General features: G+C 44.7%; 1 protein-coding gene across 3 annotated transcripts in view; it reads right to left on the minus strand.

Annotated features, from left to right (window-relative positions):
* Nucleotides 1-671: 671 nt before the first annotated feature.
* Nucleotides 672-25,142, minus strand: part of CDC37L1 (cell division cycle 37 like 1, HSP90 cochaperone) — a 469,554-nt gene continuing 445,083 nt past the window's right edge. For 2 of the 3 annotated variants that reach the window (XM_069625726.1, XM_069625727.1), the window contains exon 7: nt 1,173-2,223. In XM_069625726.1, the coding sequence (XP_069481827.1) occupies nt 2,119-2,223 (105 nt within the window). In that variant the 3' untranslated portion in view covers nt 1,173-2,118. Of the gene's footprint in view, nt 2,224-25,142 lie in introns of all 3 variants that reach the window. The other variant, XM_069625725.1, reaches the window with a different exon arrangement.

A 25,142-nucleotide genomic window follows, 5' to 3' on the forward strand; every position in this document is an offset into this window, starting at 1 on the left:
ACGGTGTGCACTGTGTCTGCTCTGGAAGCTCGGTCTGCTTGCCTTTAGCTAAATGAGGCTGTCAGCTCTCATGTATTCAAAGTCTGTATCCCATTCCTCATTCACTCCAGTGTACCTATAGCTTCCATCCTTGTTCTTATGACTTTCCATGTTAGTTGCAATTAAGCATGTGCAAGCTGGATACATGTATTCTTGGCCTCTTGCGATATATACATACATACATACATATATGTGTGTCCGTCATCTACCTGCATGAGTCATAAGCATTTGTTTTGTGTCTATCTGCAATGATCTTATGTATGTTGGTGTAGCATCATGCGTGGATGCCCATGTACTTCAAGTCTACGTGCACCTACATTGTGAGTTGTTGTTCTTCTCGAGTTATAGTCAGTCGACCTGTTCGATCGATAACTGCCCCTCCTCCATGTCGCCAGTTGGGTATGATTTGAATGGCTGTCTAAGAGAGTAACGTTTCTCACATCTGTGATACATCAACGATGGCGATGAAGGGCCTAGGAGTGATGTGTATATGTAATTTCTCTGTCTTTGAGCTGCAAGTCGGGAAGGGGTCACGAGGGCTACACTTGGATCTCTGTCGTCACCTTTCATCACTCGGACACCAAATTGCTTAATGAATCAATGTACACATTAAAGGCACCCTGGAAACCGACTGCTGCAGCCATTTTTATTTTCCTCTAGTACAGCATGTCTGATCAAAACACTCTCCTGTTATGCAATCTGTACAAAGAGAAAATGTATGCAACGCGCGGAACACAAGTCAATGACAGCAGGTGTATTTGGACTAAGCGAGAGCTTGGTACTCGTTTATATGTTGGAGAGAAGAGCTGCATAGCACAATTCAGCTTACTGATTTGAAGGCAAAAAAAGAGACGGGTGAAGAAATTATGCAGCAGCAAATGGTGGAACACTAGAGTTTGGAAGAAGTGTATTGCATAGTCTACACATAAATGTACCACAAACTCAATGAATCCATTCCTTGCTGAGATATTGCATTTTCACTGATAATTGCATTATTATAATGAATGGGAATATATCTCTCAAACACACACACACACCCCTCCATGCGCGCACACACACACCCCGCCACCCCTTCCTACTCCAATCCCAGTCAAAGGTTTGAAGATAATAGCAGATCCTTATAAGAATCAATCAACACTTATAAACTCTGCTTTAATGGTCTTACGTTTAAAGAGCTTTCATTTCTTAAAAAACAGCAAACAATATGTTAAAAGCAAGTCTACCGCTTTTGCAGAAAATAGCCACACATTTGTACCTTGTGAGAGTATATCTGAAAAAAAGCATAGCAGCACAAATCCAACAAGTTGGGCATCAACATATCAGTATTTCTGGTGTGTGATTTGGCAACAATTAAAATGCAGCACCAGTAAGTTATTGGTGAGCTGCACTTGACCCACTACAGATTAGTAGAATCTTGGACTACTCACCAACAAAACCCAGCCCAATATATTTCCTTGACCAGATGAGCTGTGCATAGGAGAATCTTGGAACAGACAAAGTTAGAAATAACCTTCGTCACTTCTTAACAAAGACCAAGGATGACCCTGAAGAGAAGCCAAAGTGCCTTGGCGTAGGTGAAATCCAGGTGTTTAGTCATCTTTTATTTTGGTACGCGAGATACGCAAGAATGTATTCTTCACAGGAAGAGAAATGTCCGAATGACTGCAATGGTGATCTAGCCTCATTTCGCAGAGTACCTTAATGAGAAAGCTCTTGAAAGAAATAAACAAATCCTTGATTATAGGTTGTGCAAGATTCCTTTCTGGCTGAGGTATTTGTTCATGTCATAGTAAAATAGGCACATTCTCAAATTAGAAATGAGATCTTCTGAAGATTAAAAAATTACTATACTAGTAGGATGACCCACACTGGCAGGTCACCCCAAATCTGCCTTAAAATCCAAGTAATTCACCCTGTAAACTAGACCAAGGCCAAGATAGGATAAGATATCTGGATCTCAACCAGGTCCGTCCAGCTATGCCTCTCCCAAACCTAGTAGGATATAAATGTGATTTTACATTATGAAAATACACAAGCAATCAGTTTCCATGATCACAAAATGTCTTGGCACTAGATCGACTACGCTGTATCCATCATTTTTGATTCTTCGTCACCTTGGCAACCTGTTCCACTAAAATTGCACAATTCCATATTCAGGTAGCAGGCAAGACTGGAATCCGCGATCTAAAAAGAAAAAGAAACGTGAGAAAGATTTCAAAGCGTATTTGAAATCTGAAGCTGACAAGTAATCAGTACCCCAATAATTCCATCAGTTTATTTACTTCAATGGGCTAAGTGAGCGGGAGCGTTTGGGAGCGGTGCTCCTCTACATTTGTAATCAATTTTTACTGTTCCTATACTTTTATTTAAAAAAGAAACTGTTCCCGAATGGTTTCGTTTTAAAAAAGTGTAGGAAGAAGTTGAAACCTGCACTTCCGTGCACTGCACCGACCGTTCCCTTAAACAGGAGGCACATTTGTTTAGAGGTTTGTATTGCACACGGGAGGGGACATGGCAATGGGGTTTGTGGGGAGCCGAGAAAGCCACAAGCCAGCAGGGAACATAGTTCCACTACTTTTGGTACGCTTCGACCACTGATTTACGTGAATATTTATTTTCCATATATATGGCAGAAAGGGAAAGGAATTACTTTCTCTCCCATAGGGGATGGCACACAATAGAACCCAGTCGAACGCCAGCATATGGCGCCTTCTTAAAGATTCACCAAACACGGCTATAAAGTCTTTAAAGTGTCCAGTTTATTCAGCATGATTAAAATAAAAAACAGGTTACAACGCGTTTCACAGCACCCTTGCTGCTTGATCACGTACAAAAAAGTGCATTCGAAAATTCAAACATTTATACTGACAGTCACAGTCTCTATGGTAGTTTCAGCATATTGTCCTTTTTTGCTTTTGGTCCACTGAATTCACAGTGCATCAGCTCGAAAAGCTTATTTAAGGCTGTGGTGATTTTGGAGTGTAGTTGAGCCAACACATATGCACTAGCATTCAATTGTGATGCTCATCTTGCAACTCATGTCTTCCACTTATTTTGAATGAATATTTCAAATGCACAGTGCTTACATCTTTGCATTGGTCTCGAGCAATTAGGTATGTCAGGGAAAGAGTATTATTTATCAACATTTTTATAAAGTGCATCCTTTTATATTGTAAACAATCAGATCATACCAGATCTTTAAAGTGCTAAGTGCATAGATATTTGGTTTTGATTTCAAGGAAATTCCAATTCAGAACAATATCTAAAGTGCAACGTACTTATTGTAAACAGTTAATAAAGCGCATAGTGCATGTTTCAGAACTGTAACAATAAGGTCACACAGACCTATTTTTAAGGTGCATAGTGCAGTTAATAGATTTGATATTTCCTTGACTATAAAACTGGAAAGTTTGACATCCATTATAACCCCTGACTTTTAAAGCTCAAGATACTTTGGTACTTCATAGCACATTTATGACATTAATCACGATTAAAGAGTTACAAGTGATATGCTAAAATGACAATAGAAGATAGAGACTGTACAAAAAATTCTAAAATAGTGAGTCTAAGCACTATATTACTGAGAGACACGTACTACACATTGACAATCGCAGATGATATCTTAAGTTGAACCAACAATTGCATAGATGTTCATATATTGATACCAAACTTGTAAAGTCAAAGAAAGAGCAAAGAGAGAGCAAAAGGAAAAGGAAATAAATCAGATTAAATTAGCAAAAGGAGATCAGGCTAGATTGTTCAGGTCGCTAAAAATATATATAACTCTTCATCAAGGTTATGACCTTTTGGTTTTTTAGTTTCATAATCTAAGATACACTTTGTCTCCATTTGGCACAGTTCAAGTTCACGATTGCCCCATGAGGATTGGCTTTAATGTGGTGTAACCCAAAGAAGTTGAAGCTTTCAAGTTTGCCCTGATGTACATCCTTAAAGTGAACCGCCATAGGATAAGAGGGATCAAAGTTTTTAATGGCTCTCATGTGTTGTAGAATTCTCAATTTGAGCTTCCCTATGGTGCTACCAATGTACCAGAGGTTACAAGAGAGCATACACGACAAACTCAGTGTTGCAAGTAATACAACGTTTTAGTTCTACTTAGTGGCGATGTATATAGCTGCTTCTATTCAGGGCATATCTGCATGCTTTACATTTTGTACACTTGGTAAAACCACTAGTTTCCTCATGAAGCCAAGTAATGTTATTCACGGTTTTAATTTCAGTGGGCAAGAAACTGCTAACCAATGAGTCTTTCTGGGAGACAGATTTCCTAAAAGTAATGTTAACAGGTTCTTCAAGGAATGGCAATAAAGATTCATCTGACTGTAATACATGCCAATGACACTGCAGTATTCTTCTTATTATATTAGCATGTGTGCCATATGTGAGAATGAGTCTGATTTTATCATGTTCTCTTTCTTTCTCTGATATCCTATTAGTCGAGAGCAAAGCAGTGCGATTTAAGTCACGAGCTTTCAAATATGCTCTCTCCAAAATAGCTTTAGCATATCTTTGTTGGATGAATTTTGTAGCTGTATATTTACACTCTTGATCAAAACATTTTAGTTTGCTACAATTATGTCGTTTTCTCACAAATTCTCCATACAGTATGCTCTACTTCAGTGATGTGGGGTGATTACTGCTGGCGAAAAGTGGCATGATATATACTGGCCTCATCACTCCTCTCCCCCCAACAGGGTTGCAAAATTGACAAGCACATGGGAGCCATCATGCTGCAAAAAGCAAAAAGCTAACTGAACTAATGTGGTATTCCTTCGACAGATACCTCATCTTTTCAACTTACCTAGTCACACTGGTCTGGAAACGTTCACTAAGGCAGAAGGGTGCTGCACGGCTCCTCGTCCATGGCAACAGAGTGACGACCTCAACACAAATGAATCTGCGCATTCCATTACCTCAGTTCAAACCTATTTCCCAAGATGCAGAGGAATTGTAAAACTGCACTTCAAAGACAATGTTCAACTATCTCATTAAGGTGGAAGGTTAGAGAGTCAATGCCGAATCTGTGGGATGAACACTGTAGTCATCAGAAAGACTGTTACTGAAGGCAAGGTACTTGTTCGTCTAATCGATATCTTCCTCCCACAGATTCATCATCTTTTGAAATTCTCTTACAGCAGTGAATAAAACAGGGAGGGATAGAAGAGCAAGAGAAATCCATTGAATAACTAGGAAGTTCTTCACAGCTGAACGATGTAAACAAGCTTCTTCTCCAGCCAGTAAATAAAGATAATGCCTTAATGAAGTATGGAGGGAGGTCCCAGTCACCCCTGACATATATCCAACTCAGGTATGCCTCTCTGCAATTCAGAAGTAGCTGCCTGACCTCTTCTAGAATAGTCACATAGGCCAGTTTGTAAATCCTTTTCAGGATAGTTCAGAGAAAGTTTTGACGAAGATTAATATCCATATAGATATGGGTTTTCTTCGACACAGGCAGTCCGTTCACAAAGCCTGCAAAATCGGCAACAGGTGATTGTCCTGGAGGAATTATCTTGTTCTAACATAAAAACAGAAGGTCCTTTTAGTGTGAACACTCAAGAACCGCTTGCCAGTTATTGAAGGATGCAGAGGTGGGAAAAAAACAGGCACATATGTCTTTTTCTGTAAGTGAAGATCTTGGGTTAAAAAAAGCCTAATTCTAAGGGTAACCTTTCCTTGTGAGAAGAGCAAAAAGATTCTCAAGCAAAGAGCACAAACTGTTTAGGAGGAAATTCATCCAAAACACCTTAAAGAAACTGATCCATCGTCGAAAAGGAGAAGCATGAACACGCCTGTTGAACTAGAAAGGGCAGTTTTGTTACTATTGATTTCACCAACAGTCAAACCAGCTTTGGCCAAAGAAAGTAACGGCAGAAATGTAAAAATAAATGGAATTGAGCATGTCAACGGGTCAAATCAGTTATCATGGCACCAAATATAAAGCCTGTGTCATCAACAGGCACAAATAGACTGCGATTGAGCATACATCAGAAAAGTCCACATTTTTCTACTGCATCCTTTTATCAGCCAAGGCATGGAAGCTCAGGTGTTGGGATAAAAGATTTTGCCACAGACCTGCAACTGATGATCCCTCCAAACCCCATTTGAGGGCTCTTTCAAGAGGGGAAATGGCATCAGACCCCACAGGGCCTTTATACCAGGTTTTCCTGGCCCAAAGTGAGGTGATCAATATGGTTATGGAAAAATGACCACTGACTATTCCGATGGATTGGTTAACAATTTATTAGTAAAAAACAGGCAACAGGACAACACAAACCAACAGTATGAAACTTTGATGCACGCAAGACCCCTCTCCCTCTGTGCACTGTTCTCTTATAGCCAAAGGAACTCATGCATTTCAATAAAAGGGGAGGTGTGTGCAGTGTGTTCTCCGTGTTCTGCTGTAAACTCTGCCAAATTTAGCTGTGCCGTCTGACTCTGCCAGGAGGAATTTGTGAGTCTTTCTACACTTGCTCTAACTCAGCCAGGAAGGACGACTTAAATACTGACACAGTGTGTGCAATGTGTTCTCTGTGTTCCCCGTGGGACCAGCCTAATTCTACGATCAGGTACCCTATCTTTCTTTGTTACCTGGGCATAGACTGTGGAATGTCTTGAATATATCGGGGGCCTGTTACATTGCATGACCATCCGTGCCCCGGGGCTGACCCAAAGTTATCGCCCAGCCGCTGGTGTTGACTTAGTGTGAGGGGGCTCGGCCAGCCAGAGTGAGACTGAAGGCAGTCATAGCCAGTATCAACCTTAGCCGCCTGCTTTGCTTTTGTGTTTGCTGTTCACTACATAACGGTTAAGTATCAGCTTCAGCTTGACTGTGCTACGGAGGACTTAGCAACAAGTGTTTTCCTCTCTTTACTTTTTTGTGGGCTCTCTGGTCTGGGATTGGTGATTTAGCCCGCCTACTTTCTAAGAACCCAGAGGCTGTGGGGGACCGTTTAGGTTCTCTTTGATCCGAGTTGTTTAGTATTATAACAGCATTTTCGGCGTCCAGCATGCAGGCTGGATTGAGGAGTCAAATGGGAGTAAACATGCATCCCAACGCAATAGTACTGGACCCTCCGGGCAATAAAGAGACGCTTACAGATGGGGTGAAGCAGCTGGCCTCCTCCCATGTTCAGCCAGTAATTTCCACCTCCTTAGGCCTTCTATCCCTTTCTCCCATGACCTTAATGGGGAAAATGTGGGAGGGGGCAAGGGATGCCTTACCTGTTAGTGAACCACAGGTCCAACAACTAACTCTCAGCCATGATGACCAGTTTAATCCGGCTCCCACCCATAAGGCACTGGTTCATACCTCCAAAACCCTGTCTGCTCTTAAAAAATCTGCTATTCCTAACGCAAAGACTCTTCTTAACACGAACAGATCTATTAAGCCGATTCTGGGACATGGACCACTATATCTTAAAATCAACCTCAACCAGTACTGAAATCAAACTGCCTAAGGTCTTCAGAGGGAACGCCATGCTAGTTCACTCTGCCAAGACGACCCAGGACTTCTACGTAGGCCACAATGACATCACAGATATCAGTATAATTGAATGCGCTGATACGGAAATGGAATTTCGCAATATCGATGAAAACCTCGAAAGTGTAGTCCAACAGACTTGTAATGCCTCAACTCAAGACCCACCAGCAGCACTAATGAATATAATCGATGGCTTGGATGGTGCTAAAATCGAGACCATCGATTCTTGTGGGGGCAATTATAGTCTTGGTGAACATCAGGAGCACGGAGGCTCCCCAAGAATGCACCACACTCTAAAGGAACTTGATGAAAGTATTAGATTAACTCATCCGACTTTATCAGCCTTGCATGTGGTACTTAGTTCATTTATGGAACTATATGACAACATATGGGCGGAACTGAAGAACTCACAGAGACTTATGGCGGAGGTTAACACTGTAAAGACCGGAGGTGGGGTCTGCACTTCCGCTCTCTATACCGTAGAGGGGAGGCACAGAGACCCCTATTGCCAAGATTCTCTATTATTGGTACGTGGTCGAGCAATCAAGGCCTAGCTTCTCAGGAGGTGATGCGAGCAGGTTCTTAAGTACAGTGTACTCCCCAAGCACCCAAGAAGGAATGTCCACACACTGTATCGGTTAAAACACAGTTTTTATATAATTAATAGTCAAGGTCATATACACGATAACTCACTTTGTACTCCGAAAATCAACAATGGTAAATATGTACAATTCTAAAGTGGTACCACTAACGTTATTAGATCTTATTCAAGTGCATACGGTCAGAATGACACACAGATCAAAATAAAGAGGCAACCAGCAGCAGAGAGAGGAAGGAAAGCAAGATGGTTGAGCAATAGGCAGAATACTGGTAACTACCGTTAAACACAGCTTTGTGTGGAGATCCCCCCCCATCTGGGCAACCTGTAGAAGAAAGATACAAGCCCAGTCCATATATTGTTCACACTAGACTTTCCAATAGTTCTGCAACCCCAAAGTACCTGGCGTTGTAGCGTTCCTCGTCGGGGAAATCAACAACCCTTCTTGAGTGTCCTCCCTTTCAGGCAGGAGTCACGGGTCGTCGAGCGTCCGACAGAGAACAGATTGAGCTACTACGTTGAAGTGGCCGTGTCGTTCCTAGCTGTGCTCGTTGACGGGGAAGCGTAAACGTCCTGCAAGGAAGAGGCGTGTGGGCACCTCAGTGTCAATAGTTCTGGACCGCAAAGAGTTGAAGAACTGTGGCCCAGCAAGGGCGTCGAGCCGTCGGCGTCTCTGTGGTCTTTGGGTGGCGGGAAACCCACCGGTGGATGCTCCTCGGCGCGTCGACGGTCAGGCCTTCTCCGGCAGGATACGGCGGCGACGATGCGGACGAGAGCGTCCTTGGATCAATGAAGTTCTTAGGCAATGGGAGCACGGCGGCTCCAGTCGGCGACGGCGGTCAGCGACAGTGGCGGACAACAGTCCGGGCGCTTCTCCTTGGAGTTCCGCAGCAGTCCCCGTATCGGGTTGGCAGCCTGTCAAAGGTCTGTCTGCCAGGGAGCTTAGGCAAAGATCAGCTGTGCACGATGGTCCCTCATAGCTAGGGAAGAGGGCGCCTTACCAGGTCCTCTCTGGGTCAGTTCTTGAAGCACAGCAGCTTTCAGATTGTGAAGGAGAGCAACAGCAATTCTTCTCATCCAGCAGGGCTTCAGGATCAAGCTTCAGTTACTCGTCGTAGTGGACTTCAGCTTCTGAACACGATTCCTAGCAGTGAGAGGTCCCCAGATATACTGTTGATCTCCCATTCATTCCTCTGGGTCACGCTCAAGCATCCAATCACGACTACGGGCATTCATGCAGGCAGGCAGCCAATCGGGGACACAAGGTATTCAGGCCATTCACTTCTCTCCAGACACTCACAACAAGTTATGTGTATTGGGACATGTACCGAGCCATTCAACACTCCAAGCTGCATTCATACCGGTTTCGGGCAGGGCTGTCTCAACCACTGTGTCAAACACCAGATACTAGGCAGCCACAACATAGAATGTATATTCGTCACACACTCCATTCACCCAGATCCCACCCACAGGCGTACCCACAACATACGGTCGTTGAGAAGACTCCAGCCAGTCTGGTCGGCACTTCCCCCACACTACCATATACGGAACTTCAACCCAACAGCCAGTCAGGGGGAAGGGAAAGAGGCAGGGCTTCCCGGGACTTTGGGAAGATCAAGGTTACAGGTGATGGAAGGCAAGAGGCCATGGGGGCCATTTTGTCTCCATCAGGAATCTACTGATTCCAATGACAGGGCCTGGGCATCCCAAAATGGAGGACGCTGAGGGCACCAGTCATTTCAGCACGGAGCTGCCACCAGCCCGTACCCTGCTCTGTGGGTCACACACAGGTGCCCAAAAACATACACTAGGGGCACAGGGTTGTACCCCTACCCATGGGTGCCATAAGGGGAACCCACGGGTCTGTTCACCAAACCAAAAGAGAGAGCTGCACTGCCAGGAGTCCCACATGAACTCCTGCGTGGAAAACATGAAAGACCACACGAAAAAATGCAGTAAAGGACAAGGATATGGAGGCCCTACCCCTCTGATGCATTTCCAGCATCACAAACACCAAAATTGACTGCATTGGTACGGAAATACTGGCCGAGATGACCAGCAAATTAGACTGGATCGGATCAGAACTCAGTCTCAGACTGACTGCTTTGGGGCTGCCAGTAGGACAGCCTGAGGGTCACATATCCACTGTTAACCCTCCAGTGTCTTCCCTACCATCCGAGATAATCGAAATTTCAGACAATGCAGAGCCTTCTGGTTCGCATGCCACAGGTCTTATGGTGGCCCAGCATGAAGGGGAGGCCTTGCATGTCATGCGAGTTCAACCAACAGCGATACTTTCCCATCACAGACCGACAATAGTCTACTGAAGTCCTCCTATGCTCATGTTAAAATTGATTGTGTCGAGTCGGAGGCAAGCTGTATTGTGGAGGGTGGCAAGTCTGGGAGAACTGTTGCCCAAAAGGTTCTTCCTCAACGTAAACTAAGATTGATTAAGCGGGAATCCATGATGAAGAGATCAAGTGCCTCAAGCACTAAAGTACCGCATAATACTCTATTTAGACAAAATTTAGTCTTGATTCCGGAAGTGGGGCCTACTATGACTGCCCCTGTTCTGAAATCTAAGTTGGTTGACTCAACAGTCCAAACAGACACGATTTCCACTATGTTCTGGATTTAAATGCCCCTCGAGCGCGAGACATGGAGACCGTCCTGGGGCAGGTAAGGGTTTGAATACTAAGCTCCCGGGCAATCAGCAGCCTCTTGAGCATGCATCTTTGGATCTTTTGTCACCTCAATGGGGATGTGGCACAGGGGAAACCAAAAAGCTTGCCATGGTGGAGCAAGACACAGAATCATCTTCCCTGCATGGGTCGGAGAAGTGACCAACAGGCTTTGGGCCAGCTGGGGCCTATAAATGTTCAATAGGCCACATGTAAGGAGAAATGTGGTATGTCAATCCCCCCTTCAGTCTGGGGACCTACTCAGGGATCTCCAACATATGACACGGAATCTGTGCAACCTGAAGCAGCGAATCCTCATTTTGAAACTGATGTTGGGTGGGGCAAATTCCGGGAAGAGAATATTCCCCCAGAAATAATTTACCCAACACTTTCCTTAGGCATAGGAGACCTGGTGCAAAGGCTCCATAAACCGGCTATTAGGAGTCCTCAGAAAGATATGTCTAATGTATAAGATGGGGGGCAAGGAGTTCCTTACAAAAATCATTTGAGTGCATCACAAGGCAGCTTGTGGAACCTGAATATCGCAGGGAAACCTTTGACCCTAATTAGAATAAAGAACTTGCTGGGATTGGATCATTTTCGCAGAGATCCCAGCTCTTGCACTTATCACGTCCAGGGACATTGCTAGGGTGGCCTTCCCGGACAGGGAGCGTCGGGATATAAGCCTCCCATTAATTTCCTTCCCCTTGGTTAAGGAACTTATCCTTACCCAGAGGGGCCTCTTAGGAACTTGGGCTTTGAAGTTGAGTCTAGAACATCTATGGAATTAGAGAATCTAGAGTCCCCTAGCGATCACTTAAAGGGTAATGTCCTCCCTGGCCCCCTGCGGGGCATCCAGAGGACGGTAGAACTAGCCAACTTAGATAAGAAACAGAGAACAGATATGGACTGGGCTGCAATCATCTCGACTCTGTGGCAGAAACCTGTTCTATAGGTAGGCCTCCCTCTCGACAGGTCTCAGCAGAAATATAGAGCTATGTCTTAAGTCCTGGAACTCAAGAGGCAACCTACATTTATTGAGTAACCCTGATTGTTTATTGGAGTTGAGAGAGGCCAATATTGTGCGTCTTCAGGAGACATGGAGGACTTCTACCCCCCACTTGGATGGTTACCAGATTTATGACCAGTTGGCCAGACAGAGTGTGGGTGGCCGGCCAGCAGGGGGTCTCTTGGCGGCAGTGGGTCACTGTTTAGGCCTCTGTGGTACTGTTTTGCTGGGCTGACCTTTTGGGGCTCTGGAGGTTAATTTTAGAACTGGCGATGGTTCCCTGAGGCTATTAATCATTAACATCTATTGGCATAGTGGAATGTCACCGGTTGATATTTTCGTAGCAATCATATGTCATGCAATAACCGAATGGTCCTCTGTAAATGAGAATGGTCTTATTTTGATAGTTGGAGATCTAAAGTGTGACTGTAAATTTGAATGCTCCCTATGTGAAATCTGTAAAATGAACATGGAATTAGTGGGTACTTCTCGGAAAAAACAACTCGGCATTGCTTGGTATGTGGGGCTGGGAAATGTGGGCCTCCTGCCTTTGGTTGGCACCGATAAAGTTCAATCTGGGGATATTGCCTGGCATACTTGGCGACACGGAGAGAGCTCCTCCATGTTGGACTATATTTTTCTTGATGATTTCCTGAGCAAAAGATGTATCTCTTTTAAAACTGCTATGCACAACTGGAGTGATCATGCTGTATTAACTGCACATTTAAATTTTATTGTAACCAACAGGATATATTTAACACATTTACAGGTTTCAGCTAGTTCGGCTGAAAAAGCCGTTAGATGGACCCCCAGTAACATTAGGGTTTTAAACCAAAATCTGAGGGCCCAGTTTAATCAATCCACAATGGAATGGAAGCTAGACACCCTTAACACATCTGGGATTATGTCAATTGTCAATGCTGCGGTTAGGGACATAGGACAATGACCAATCAGAGTGGTTCCTTGCCTCCGCCATACCCACTGTTAATCACAAACTGGCCCTGGCCAAAACACTTAAGAGAAAGGAGATTAGGAGATTTAAAACCTTAAATCTCGTTGAGGAAGTGCAGACTAATGGTATCAGATCAATCAAGCAAACATAAAAACCTATGCAAAACTCTAAAACACGGACTCCTTCAACAAGATGCTGAACCTATGCTGCAGATTTTAATCAGGGCGAATGTGGGGGCTTTCTGGTCCATTGTGAATGGCCAAGATACCGATCAGGCCATTTCTCAACTAAACCCGATCTCCGAACACGACTGGTTGGAATTCTACAGCAATAGATTTGGGACAAAATTGACACCGAGGGGTAGGGAGCTTGAAGATATCCCTGGTAATGGTACAAAGGCTAAAAGGGGAGCCTTTCTTTGAGATCGATACAGTGTTGGAGTTAATCTCGAAATGTAAAAGGTTGCGTGCACCGGGACCGAACAGGTTAACTAATAATACTTTAAAGTCAGATCCTAATCTTTGGGCCAATCTGCTCTATTATGAATTCAAAGATATACTAAAGACAGGGATTTGTCCCCAATCTTGGTCAACAGCTCATGTTATCCCACTCTTCAAGTGCTGCAGTAGGTCAGGTCCTGAGAACTATCGGCCTATTGCCCTGATCGATGCACACTAAAATCTTTTCTGCTTTAATTCTGTCACACCTTGAAGATTGGGAAAAAAGATTCCACCCGCTAAGCATCTTCCAAACAGGCTTACGTAAGGGCCACTCCACTAATATCAATGGCATTGCCGTAAAATGCATTCAGGATGCTGCTTGGAGTAAGGTGAAGGGCCATACTTTTATGGCCTCAGTCGAACTCTCAGCAGCTTTTGACTGCGTTGACCGTCACAAATTGTGGCAACAGCTAGCTTCATGGGGCTTACCAAGGGGCCTATTGAACTTGCTTGAAGGGGTGTATAAGAATGCTGGCATACGAGTGCGACTTAACTAGAAGGGAGATATGTCAGCCAACATACTTACGCATAGTATATGACGTACCGGGGGGATCGCTCAGCGGCAACGTGGGGCCTTGGAAGCAAGACGACACGAAGCAACACAGGTTTGATCCCCGGGTCCTCGCTTATAAACCTCTGGGTGTTTAAGCGCGTTATAAATAAGCAACTAAGATTAAAAGAAAAAGAACTAACAATTCCTGTAACAGCGCCTCGATGCCCACGGGCTGTGTGAGCGCTTTAAAAATGCAAAATAAATAAAAATAGTGGGGTGAGACAGGGTTGCGTCCTGGCACCCTGGATTTTTAATCAGTATCTGTCCGATGTAGCAGAGTGCTTGTACAAAGAGGGGCTGTTAGCTGCAAGAGTGGACCTTAGCAAAGCCGTTTGGTTGGCCTACGTGGACAACTTTCTGCTGTTCGACTCCACCAAGGTGGGGTTGCAACGTCTCCTGGACACCCTCGCAAATTATGCTAAGGATAATGGCTTGGTCATTAATCCAAGCAAGACTAAAATTCTTGCTTTTGCGAAGGGAGAGCATAAGAACTTGCAACATTTTTGGAACCTGGAGGGGTCTAGGGTGGGCATCTCCCGTAGTGTAACCTACCTTGGCTACTATGTCGGTGCGTACAGGGGATCCAGAGGCCAGCTAGATATGCTCGCACATAAGGCAAAATTATTGGGTAATCGGATCTTGAAAATTGGCTGCAAATATGGGAGATTTTCTATAAAACCAGCTCTTCTTTTTTTTAAAGGAAAGATAGTCCCTAAATTGCTTTATGGCTGGGAACTACGCGCTGAGCTAATAATGAACAAGCTGAATGTAATAGAAGGTGGAATCTGGAGCTGGAACCTCCGCCTCCCCAAGGCGGTTCACATAACTGCAATTCGGTGTGAATTAGGGTACACCTCATTATGGGCCCGCGTCCAGTGGAGAATGCTGTCGTATGCTAAAATCAAGGCTCCATCAATAAGTACTCTATACGAGTTGGTGGATAACAACATACATTCCTCTGGCTTCTTATTAAAATTTAGTAACTCCTGTGAGAGGATTTTCCAAACTATTGATTCAAATTTCCGATGCAAACAAAAAAAAAAGCCGCTAGATAATGATTGGACTCTCATGTTAGACACCTTCCACTCTTATAAATCCATGAGCCACCTATCAAACGAAAATAAGAAAAGAGGATCCCCCCTCCAAAATTCTAACTCTCTTTTCCAACAGAATCCATTGTGCCCTATTGTTGAGGCTACAATGGAACATTCTTCCCACCTACAACACCTTGCTGAGAAGAAACCAAATTAATCTGGAGGAAAGTCTATGTAGATTCTGCCACTTAGAACAAGAAACGGCTAAACATCTTATTCTTCATTGCCCTCAATTGAACGATCTGAGACACTCTTTCCTTGGTCTATTGAAGGATCTATATTCTGGTCATTCCACTGAACTAGTCTGGCAACGCTGCTTATGCGTACAAAATACGCGAGAAGGTCTGCCTCTCTCTGGCTTCATTAAGGGCCTCCAATTAGACCACCCAGATAATTAAGGGGGATTCTTGTCCGATAGAAGTACGTTTTCTTTTATCCAAGTTTTATGTTATGCCTCATTTTTTTGCTTTTCTGAACTTATGTAAAACGTTGTAAATACGCATGTAAATATGTCAGGAAAGTAATTTCTTTCGCTTTGTTTTTATTACTCACTGTAAATATTTTTTTGTAAAGGTTTAACTAAACCAAATACAATATAAAAATAAAAAAATAAAAATAAAAGGGGAGGTCCAGAAAGTGAAAGGAATCATACTGAAACAATGCTACAAGCAGGGAAGAATGCCCCACAATACATGTCTTTGATACCAGCTGCGTGCTCACTGTTAGGGAGAATTTTCATTTTAGTGCTTAATTCCTCCAACCTTAGACACCCCCAGCTCTTTTGCTGGATTTTAGGACCTTTTAATTTTAACCCTCGAGTGAGGGAGCCTTTTTTCCCCATGTGTTTTGACCTGATTTGGATTAGTGTTTCCTTTGTTTTTGGAGTCTGACAAACTCCATAGGCATCTACTTTTTATATGGTGACACACAGCACCTTCAGTGCAGTGTCACAGAGAAATCCTTTCGATTTCTCATGAGGTTTAAATACCTTTACTATTCTTGGGAACAGTAGTTCACACAAGAAAAGTGAAATTGACTTTACTTACCTTTTCTCTTTGTAAGTCCAGCACACACCACTTATGTGGAGTGCTGGGGGGTTACTTAGTAGCCCCTAATACTACCTAATCGTGTAACATTTATTATGTTACCCTCACTAGTTTAAATGGCTGGTGGCAGTGGTTTAATTTTCCTACCATTTTTCTTTTCTACCGCAGGCTGAATCCTCAGCTGCAGTATAGCACCCATAGGTGACCATTTTGTCAAAATGGCCCTGGTCTTTTTTTCCTGCCATTTTCTGTTTGTGAGGTTGTGGGTTTTACTCTGCGTGCCCAGCCAGGATTGAGCCCTTTGTTCGTTTTGCCTTTCGCGGGCTTCAGTACTGTAACCCGCCTCTGGCTCCAGTGTGTCTGGAAGGGCAGGAAGTGAGGGGGGTTCCAGAAACTCCCCTGTCCTTTGTCTTTAGGAATGCCTGAATGCACCCAGCACTGATTGACTGGCTGGCTGTCCTTGCAGGATAGCCACCCTGCTATTTGAGTGACAGCTAGGCTGCGCATGAATGGGAGAAAACTGCTTAAATGGCGAGGGTTTTGGGACTGAAGACAGAGTCGACCACTGGGAAGAACAACCCGATGAAGAAACGGTGAATGAAGCTTGCTGCATCCTCCTGGACCTTTGAATTGCCCGGTGAAGCCCTGCTGCTGTGCTGAACCTCCTTTTTCTAATCGACAAGAGACGCTCCGGAAGGGATGACTTCTTCCCTTGGGTTAGTGGGACCAACTAACCCCGAGACGAACTCTACTGGACCATCTTCCCCGACTGGCTGTACTTCTTCGATACTGCAGGAACCGATTGCCAGGGGTCGAGAAATGTGTAACACGCAGCTGCTGCCGACCTCCCAATTGCTGCCGCAGGTGTCCTCCAGACATCGTCCCTCTTGTCCCCAAGACTGAAGCCCAGGAACCCAGGATCTGCATCGCTGCAACCAGATAGAAGCCAGCTGGACCACTCTTCTTCTAACCAAAGGTAGTGTTCGGACTTGGGGTACTTACCTCAGTGTCTTTAGCTTTGCTCTTCTCAGTTCAGACTTACAGTAGCTACTTTTCCAGAGTTGATTTCAGCTCTACCATTCACAAGTGTAACAGCTTGTGACCCCACAGTGATTTTTCTTCAACAAACTCTCTAACTTTGTGCAGGACTTTGCTATCTAAGAAGTGCCTCCGCTCCATAGACTGTGCTCCAATTGACTTTGGCTGTCCTGGCTCCCTGCAGACTCTTCTACTCCATTTGACTTTGATGCTCACTGTCCCTCATAGGTGATAACTTGTTTTTAACTATTATTGCTGGGAAAGGTTTTTATCTAGACTTCATTGGAAGATTTAAGTGCCCACATGCTCCGAGAACCTGTTTAACCTTTTTCCTCCCCTTTCTGCGAAAACTCAGAATCTAAAAAGTGTACTATTGATATATAAATGCCATTACTGCCCTAGTTAGTGAAGTCACCTCTGGGTGTAGGAAGTGTGTTAGAAGCATCTCTAAAGAGTATCTATTAGATGTGTGTTGATTCTGGAAAAGTATTTGAAAGTGTATTTGATTGTTACATATATTGCCCTTTTTTAAAAAAAAAGCTTATATTAAAAACTGATAAATAAATAATTTGTGTAAGTGTTACCTGGCTACTTGTATTTGTGGATTTCATTGCTACAGTTCTACAGTTCACATTTACCCCTCTTGAGATAAGCCTGGCTGCTCAGTCACACTACCAACTTATGTAGTACAGGCCTATACCAAAAGGTGGGTTATCTAATACCAAGAGGACAAGGGTTGTGTAGTCTCCCACAGGGTTACTACATCAATTCTTGCCTAACACTCACAACAGTGTTATCAGGGAGGACAGCATGCAGTGATACATTTAGTTGAGCTAAATATACTCCTCAAAGGTTCACACCTGTTCTGAGGCAGGCGAGCACACTTACAGTATGATGACTTCTGTCTTCTAGAGCCGCTTTTCCTATGAAATCGGGAGCCTAAAGCACGCTTACAGATACCAAAAGGTAAACAAGTCAGAAGCAAGAGATGTGAAGGCGAGCATACCCACACACCAGACGAGCCTTCATCTGAAGAACATGCAAAATAAAGCCTAAACACTCACCTTGCACGGGCAAGAAACAGTGTTCACACCTGTCAGTTTGCAGTGCCTACACAATATTATAATGCAGCAGTATGCTAGGGAGTACATACAATTTTCTATTCCAGACTTTCCCCCTACAATCCCGTCCTATGAGACCTTCAATCCAGTCTCAATCCATTCATCTTTATGGGAACAAACATCACATCCAGGCACATTATTTCTTCAGTAGCATGACAGTAAAGTACTTGGGCAGTCTGAGAGACTTCAGAGCAGGTGGTGCATATTCGATAATAGAGACACTTATAAGCCATCACCAGACATGACACACTTGGAATCATGACTAGCACTAGGAGTAAGATTTGACCGAGACACACCCAGAGGTCCTAGCAGACCCTCCAACCAAGATTCAAATGTCCAGGAATCCTCGGGACTGGTGTGAAGTAGGCTTAAAGCGTGGCAAATATGGGCAACAATGTCAGTAATATTTTTTGCGTAACTGGGAATGAAAGTGCAGCACTCACTTTTCACAACTGCGCAGACGTCTCCTTGTGAGACTAGGTCAATTCCTGAAAGCCATACGGTTCTGAAGCACCATGGTTTGGATGGCTACTTGTTCTCTGGACAACAAGGTCAAGGAGGAAGCTGTGGCATTTGCAATATCCTCTACCAACAGTGACAATTGGGTCAGCTGGTAACGCTTTATCTTAATCCTGAAGGTTGGTATGAGGTATCCTACCACAACAGAAACATTTTCCCAGGCAGTGCTTCTTCGAGGGCAGGGCTGAGCTGTAAATGTGTGTGTATGGTACACTGCAGGCAGGATACACCCGATGTAACAACTCCCTCCCCAATTAATAAGCAGCCAGGGATAAGCTTTGTTCCCACAAATGAAATTTGATCCAGAATATATAGCCTCCCCGGATTGGGAAAATGAAAAATTAGCGTTAAAAGGCAAATGTAACATTATTGATCACTACAGTGGAGTTGGTGGACAAGAAGTTATGACATTTGCTAGTTCCCATGAACAGAGGACCTGGGTTGGTATAGCAGTCAAGGCCAGTTGCCGGGAAGGAAAGGTTGAGTTCTGCTGGCTTGATGTGTACTTGGTCTGCAATGGGGAAATTCAGAGGAGCGGTAAAACACAGGTGGTAATGAGCATCTCTGCAGCGTCCTGGGCCTTGGGATTGGGTGACCAACTTAAGATCCAAATAGACATTTTTGGGACTCCAAAGGGAATCTACAGTTTCGCTCATCAGGGCAGGGCAGGTGATGCACAGAGCACAAGTGATATAAGCTTGACAGGCAAGAGCTTTCGGTTCAAAGGTTCAAAGTTTTATAGGCTCCATGAAGTTGCAGCAAGGTAAATGTCACTGTTCACAGGTTGGAACAGAAATCAGGTACTGAACGAAGAATTCCTTAGTCCACAGTTCGTAATCGGAATTTCCAACTAAAAGTTCCAACTAGAGATATCCGAAGTACCACAGCCAAGTGAGTATGAGGATCATTAAAACAAAAAGAATGATCAGCAGGTGGCAACATTAGTGGCCATAACTTGCAGGTATTTGCGAGTCAGCAGAAGTGGCCTCTGCTCTTTGTCAGTACACTGCCACGTCAGGGGGATTCATTGTCGTTGAGGGGACAAATCCAGGGGTGAGTGACCTGAGCAGTTGCCACTTTGTTCAGAGATTACTGGGTCTCGGGAGCTCTTCAACAGGATCGCAAAACGTACCTTTTGGGGGCTGCATTTTGAGATTCAGAGGAGTCAGGCACTAAAGGTGGCACGCTAGAAGTGAGGCCTGAATCGGGGTAGTTCCCTCTGGGGCTCTGAACGACTGATGAAGGAGCCTTAGCAAAAGCTCTCATAGGGACCTCAATGTATGAAAGAGGTTCAGAAGCTGTGGGTCCTGGTTCAGCACGTGAGCATACTGGGCGATCGAAGGATGCACCGTCGTCCTCTGCTACTGGCCATTCCATTACAGCAATGCTCGAAGGGCCTGACATCGGCAAACTACCGCCGGGCATCACTCATGGAGTCATCGGTTGTCGTGGTGGGAGTGGAGCCAATCACGAGGAAGATTGGTCGCAGTGCAGGTGGTGTCGGCTGGGGTGGCGATCTTGGGACAATGTGCTGCAAACAGAGCCAGAGGCAGGGCTTGCAACCATTTCAACCCTGTCTCTTTACACACTTTAGACAGCCTTAACTTAAGGTCCCAGTTGCAGTGTTCTAAATGCACGCTTCACTGGGGGTGATAAACAGAATGAAACGGCTATTCCTGGGGCTTTGCACGCTTCTTTAATAAGTAGACCTGTAAAATGGGTTTCTCGTCACTATCTATGATAAGGGGCAGTACAAATCGGGGTAAAAAACACTGCCAACAGCTTTTTTGCCACTGTAATAGCATCTGCCTTCCTACATGGATAGGTATCTACCCATCCAGAGGATACATCGACCATGACTTAACACTAAGTAAAATTCATGCAGGTGGGGAGCTGCATGAAGTCTTGTCTGCACATGCAGGAAGGGACGCTCAGGCACTGGACATGTAGACAACCTCTTGAGTACCACTCTCCTAACATTGTGTGTTAGGCACATAACCCAGTTTTCACAATAACATTTGAGACAGAGGCTAAACCTGGGGCCATCCAATCTCGATTCTGTTGGGATGGTTCCCGGGTATACCAGAGGTTGTCTGGGGGTCCGTCTGACTCTCAAGGGCCCCAACACCCGACCCAGAATAACGGAGGACTCAGCCAAAGGCAAGTTAGAACTGCGGTTTATTTAAAAAACCAACAATGATCATACAAGACAATCATGATTATCCAGTACATCCCAAATTTACATTGCATGCTTCCCAGTTTTGATGTGACTTTGCGTCATCACCTGGGCCCTTCTCCAAAATCCTATCCCCGGTGCGGATTGGGTGTTGACAGTGGTATCCCTTATGGAATTACCCCACAGAGATTATTCTACTGGTTCTTGCATGTCAGGTTGCTGGCCTGTCCAGTCCCCAAGAAACTATCTATTAAATTGTTGCAGAGTAGTGGGCTTACCATTGGTTCTTGCCCCTTGCCACCCACCCCATATTTTCTATGTTGTGATTGACTAGAGCTGCTCTCCCCAGGACTGGGACTCAATTTGGTTCTAAGCTCTATATGCACCTCTTCAAGGTGATGTGAAACAACTGTGTCTGAATTCTAACTCGTAGTATACCACCTTTGCCTATCAGAGTGTGCTCCTACGTTGCAACACTTGTTTCACTCATCGTCTGGGCAGCTGGGATCAGCTTGCTTTCCCACCACAGGTGAATGGCCATTGTCTGGTTCGGCTGCATTACATGCTTGTAGACCAAAGAAAATAAATAATCGAGCTCTTGAGTCTGTGTTTATAGGGTTTATTCCCTTTCTCTGCAGCTGGTCCCTTGTCTAGAGTTTGGAATGCAACTCGTTTATCTATGAGCTCAGTCCACGCTCCTTACAGCCTGATGCTGCTGCATCTGCCTTTGTTCAGTGGCTTGAGGACTTCTGTAATTTATCTTAGACTTATAATGTGATTTCTACATGCTGGTGTTATACTAAGTAACCAATAAATTAGTCACACGTGGTTCTATCAGGCTCCATATATACTCCTGTAGTCCCATAGGATTTATTGCTATAAGCATACGCAAACTTGCTCAGGATCTCTTGTTGCCTTGCGTTTCTGCATTTGGCGAATGAGAAAAAAAAATAAAGCTTTGACAGTATGTATATGTATCCGCCCTCTAGCTATGGAACTGTGTAAGCTGCGAGTGTGCTTCATGACTAACGCTGCTATGTCGCGGTGTCACTAATGACGTCAGCACGATGGTTGCTTAGTGGTTAATAGAGACTATCCATTAGGGTATTCCCATCCATGATCGCCGCGGTTTCCCCTGTTCCTGAGGAGCTACGTACTGGATTTGTTCTGTATGGCTGGCAGAGGGGATACATTTCTGTGTATGAGTTAGCCATTGGTGCATTTGGGCTTCATCTTAAATATGATGGGTGACTGCGAGCGTTCCTGGCTCGTCATCCCTTCATGTACCTGGGGTGAGGAGGGGCATTCCTGGGACCCCCCCCTCAATTCAATAGGGTAATCATGGCATCTTTACCTGAATGGGCTATGCCGTGAGCTACACGAACCAGGTAGAGGAGGATTACTTGGGTACCACCAGGCGGCTGTCTGGGGGACTCCAAAGGGAATCTACTCCCAACTAACAGTAACGGTGTGTCCAGTTCACCTTTTCGGCTTCTGGGGCTTGTTCTTGGAGGATTGCAAGAAAAAAGGGAGGTGATCAGGGACTGTAGGACCGCAACACAAACAAGGATATTAGGAGCCAGGGACCCGTTTAAGACAGCTGAACAACCTGCACCCTGTTAGTGGATTTCCTTGGGTTGTGAATGACTGAGAGGGATCATGTCCTTCACATTTAACAATAGCTACAACAGTGTGGAGTAACAATGCATTCAATAAAGCAGACACATTTTCCATTCAATATTGGGGTGCCAGTGGATTTTGAATATCCACTTTGCTTCCAAAGGACACTGTTCGCAACCCGTGAGCACACCTGGAGTCAGTATAGATCATGATCATAGCTGATCTATCCCAGGCCAGGGCACAGGTACGGGTTCGGCAACCTGTGCAGATTTGGCCATAGGCAATCGATATTCTTCTAAGACGGCATGTGGAGTACATACAGAATAACCAGAGACCAATGCATCAGTTTCTGGGACATGGATGCAAGATCCATCCATGAAAAGGATCTGATCAGGCTTCAACAAAGCACATCTGCTAAATCAGCACAGGGTGACATACGTGTTTCAACAACAACCTGTAGTCATGCGGTTCTCATCCTGCACCAATGGCAACAAAGAAACAGGATTCATGAGTGAACATCGCTTCAAAGTGCCATTTGCAGCACAAATGAGCACATTTTCACATCGTGCGAGACAGGAGTTAGACATATGCTGTGACTTCCCTTTAATCCTTTAAGTGCCATGGGCATTTCCCCCCAGTGCCAAGGATTTTTTTGGTGATTTCGGTATGTGGCCATGCAATGGCTTGTAACTTATTTGTTACATGAGATATCGCGGCCAAATTTGGCTCCTTTTTTCCCACATGTAGGTGGTCATAACGCCACACAGGAATCCTAGGTTGCTGTAGGAGAGTGAGAGAATAAGCAAAAAGGGCAGAATTTTTGTGTTTTTTCAAAAAATGCCAATAAAATGATGTACAAAGAAGCCTGTGGTTTTTCCTTGTAAGAGCTAGGAACAAATGGTTTGCTGTGCTGAATTCCCCAATTTCCTGGCTTTCAAGGACAGGTTGAGTGGAAACGAAAAAAAATATTTTGGTGTGGTTATGAACTGTTTTGTGAAAGGTAGGCGATTTTGGCAATTTTTGCCAATTGGACATGCATGGAAGGAATGGAAGAAAAGGGTAGGAAAGCAGAATTGGAGGACAGAAAGGCATATATTTCTGAAAAGTAGACAAAATTCAAAGTTTAGGAAGGGGTGATTTGCGTAGGTCGGGCATCAACTAGGTAGGGGAAAATGCCATAGATTGGGGGAAAAGCAGGAAAATGACCGAAAAAAAGGTATGTGGTGGACATGGTTGGCTTGGTACGGCAATGGCTTCTATGAATTTTGAGAAAAGCAATGCTCCGCTACATTCTCCCGACTCTTGCAGTTAGGAAAGGGCACATGTTTTGTAGTGTTTTACAAAACAAGCAATACCACAAGCCAAACACTGAGCCATGGTACACAGGAGTTTTATGCTTACGGCCTGAACAGACGCACTTAGCATGTGCAAATCAGGAAAACCAATGTGGTGAGGAACGGCAAGCATACTTTCTTGGAAAGAGCACAGGCAGACCTTTTCAAGGGTAGGTGACTTGTGCAGGTTACAAAAGTGTATGGTGCCTAAAGCAGCGACTAAATCTAGGGCACATTTGGGAAATGAAAGGGTTGTGTGACAAAGGGCACCAGCAAATGGGCCAAAACATTATGAAAACCACACAAACACAACAAATGTTATACCTTCCCGCGTTCCCACACGTGCACCGATGAAAACGGTACCTCACGTGTGTGGGTGCACCGACCTGGGTGCCAAGGGGAAAGCCTAAAACACAGGTAACCCCAAGTCTGTTTTGACACCTGAATTTCACACTTTCTGCAGACGGGCACACCATACAGATATGGGCCTTGGGTGTCGAAGCCACCAAGGAAAACAGAGAACCCCGTGCATTTCCGAAAAGAGGACACCGTGGGAATCTGCAGAGGTATGATTTGCGCAAATCAGCCCAGAATTAATTACCCAGACACCCCTGCAAAGTCCGAAATGTGGGAAAAAACCCCTGCATTTTCCGCACATTTCACTCTGCTCACCCATCGCAACACGCCGCCAACAACACATGGCCTACCGTCCCGCGTTCCCACAGGTGTCTCGATGAAAACGGTACCTCACATGTGTGGGTGCACCGACATGGGCGCCAAGGGGAAAGCCTAAAACACAGGTAACCCTAAGTCTGTTTTGACACCTGAACTTCACACTTTCTGCAGACGGGCACACCATACAGATATGGGCCTCAGGTGTCCAAGCCACCAAGGAAAACAGGGAACCCCATGCATTTCCGACCTCTGCGGATTCCCACTGGTGCCCTCTTTTCAGAAATGAATGGGATTCCCAGTTTTCCTTGGTGGCTTGGACACCCTAGGCCCAAATCTGTAGGTTATCTCCCCAAATTTGGACTTTGCCGGGGATTCTGGGTAGTAGATTCTGGGACGATTTGCGCAAGTCAGACCTCTGTGGATTCCCATGGGTGTCCTCTTTTCAGAAATGCATGGGGTTCCCTATTTTCCTCGCTGGCTTCGACACCCTAGGCCCAAATCTGTAGATTGCCCACATGAACAAAATGTGCTTTTGGAGAAAGGCTTGGGGTTACCAGCGGGTTACCCTTTTCCTTTTGCGCCCCCGGTAGGTGCACCCACACATGTGAGGTACCGTTTTTGTCGGAATCTCCACTTTCCAAGGACATCTTCCTCGATCTCCGGCTTGAAATACAGCCGGAGAT

This window comes from Ambystoma mexicanum, chromosome 6p (genome assembly GCF_040938575.1).
Source record: "Ambystoma mexicanum isolate Mex_15411 chromosome 6p, UKY_AmexF1_1, whole genome shotgun sequence".
In the NCBI taxonomy this organism is placed as follows: domain Eukaryota; kingdom Metazoa; phylum Chordata; class Amphibia; order Caudata; family Ambystomatidae; genus Ambystoma; species Ambystoma mexicanum.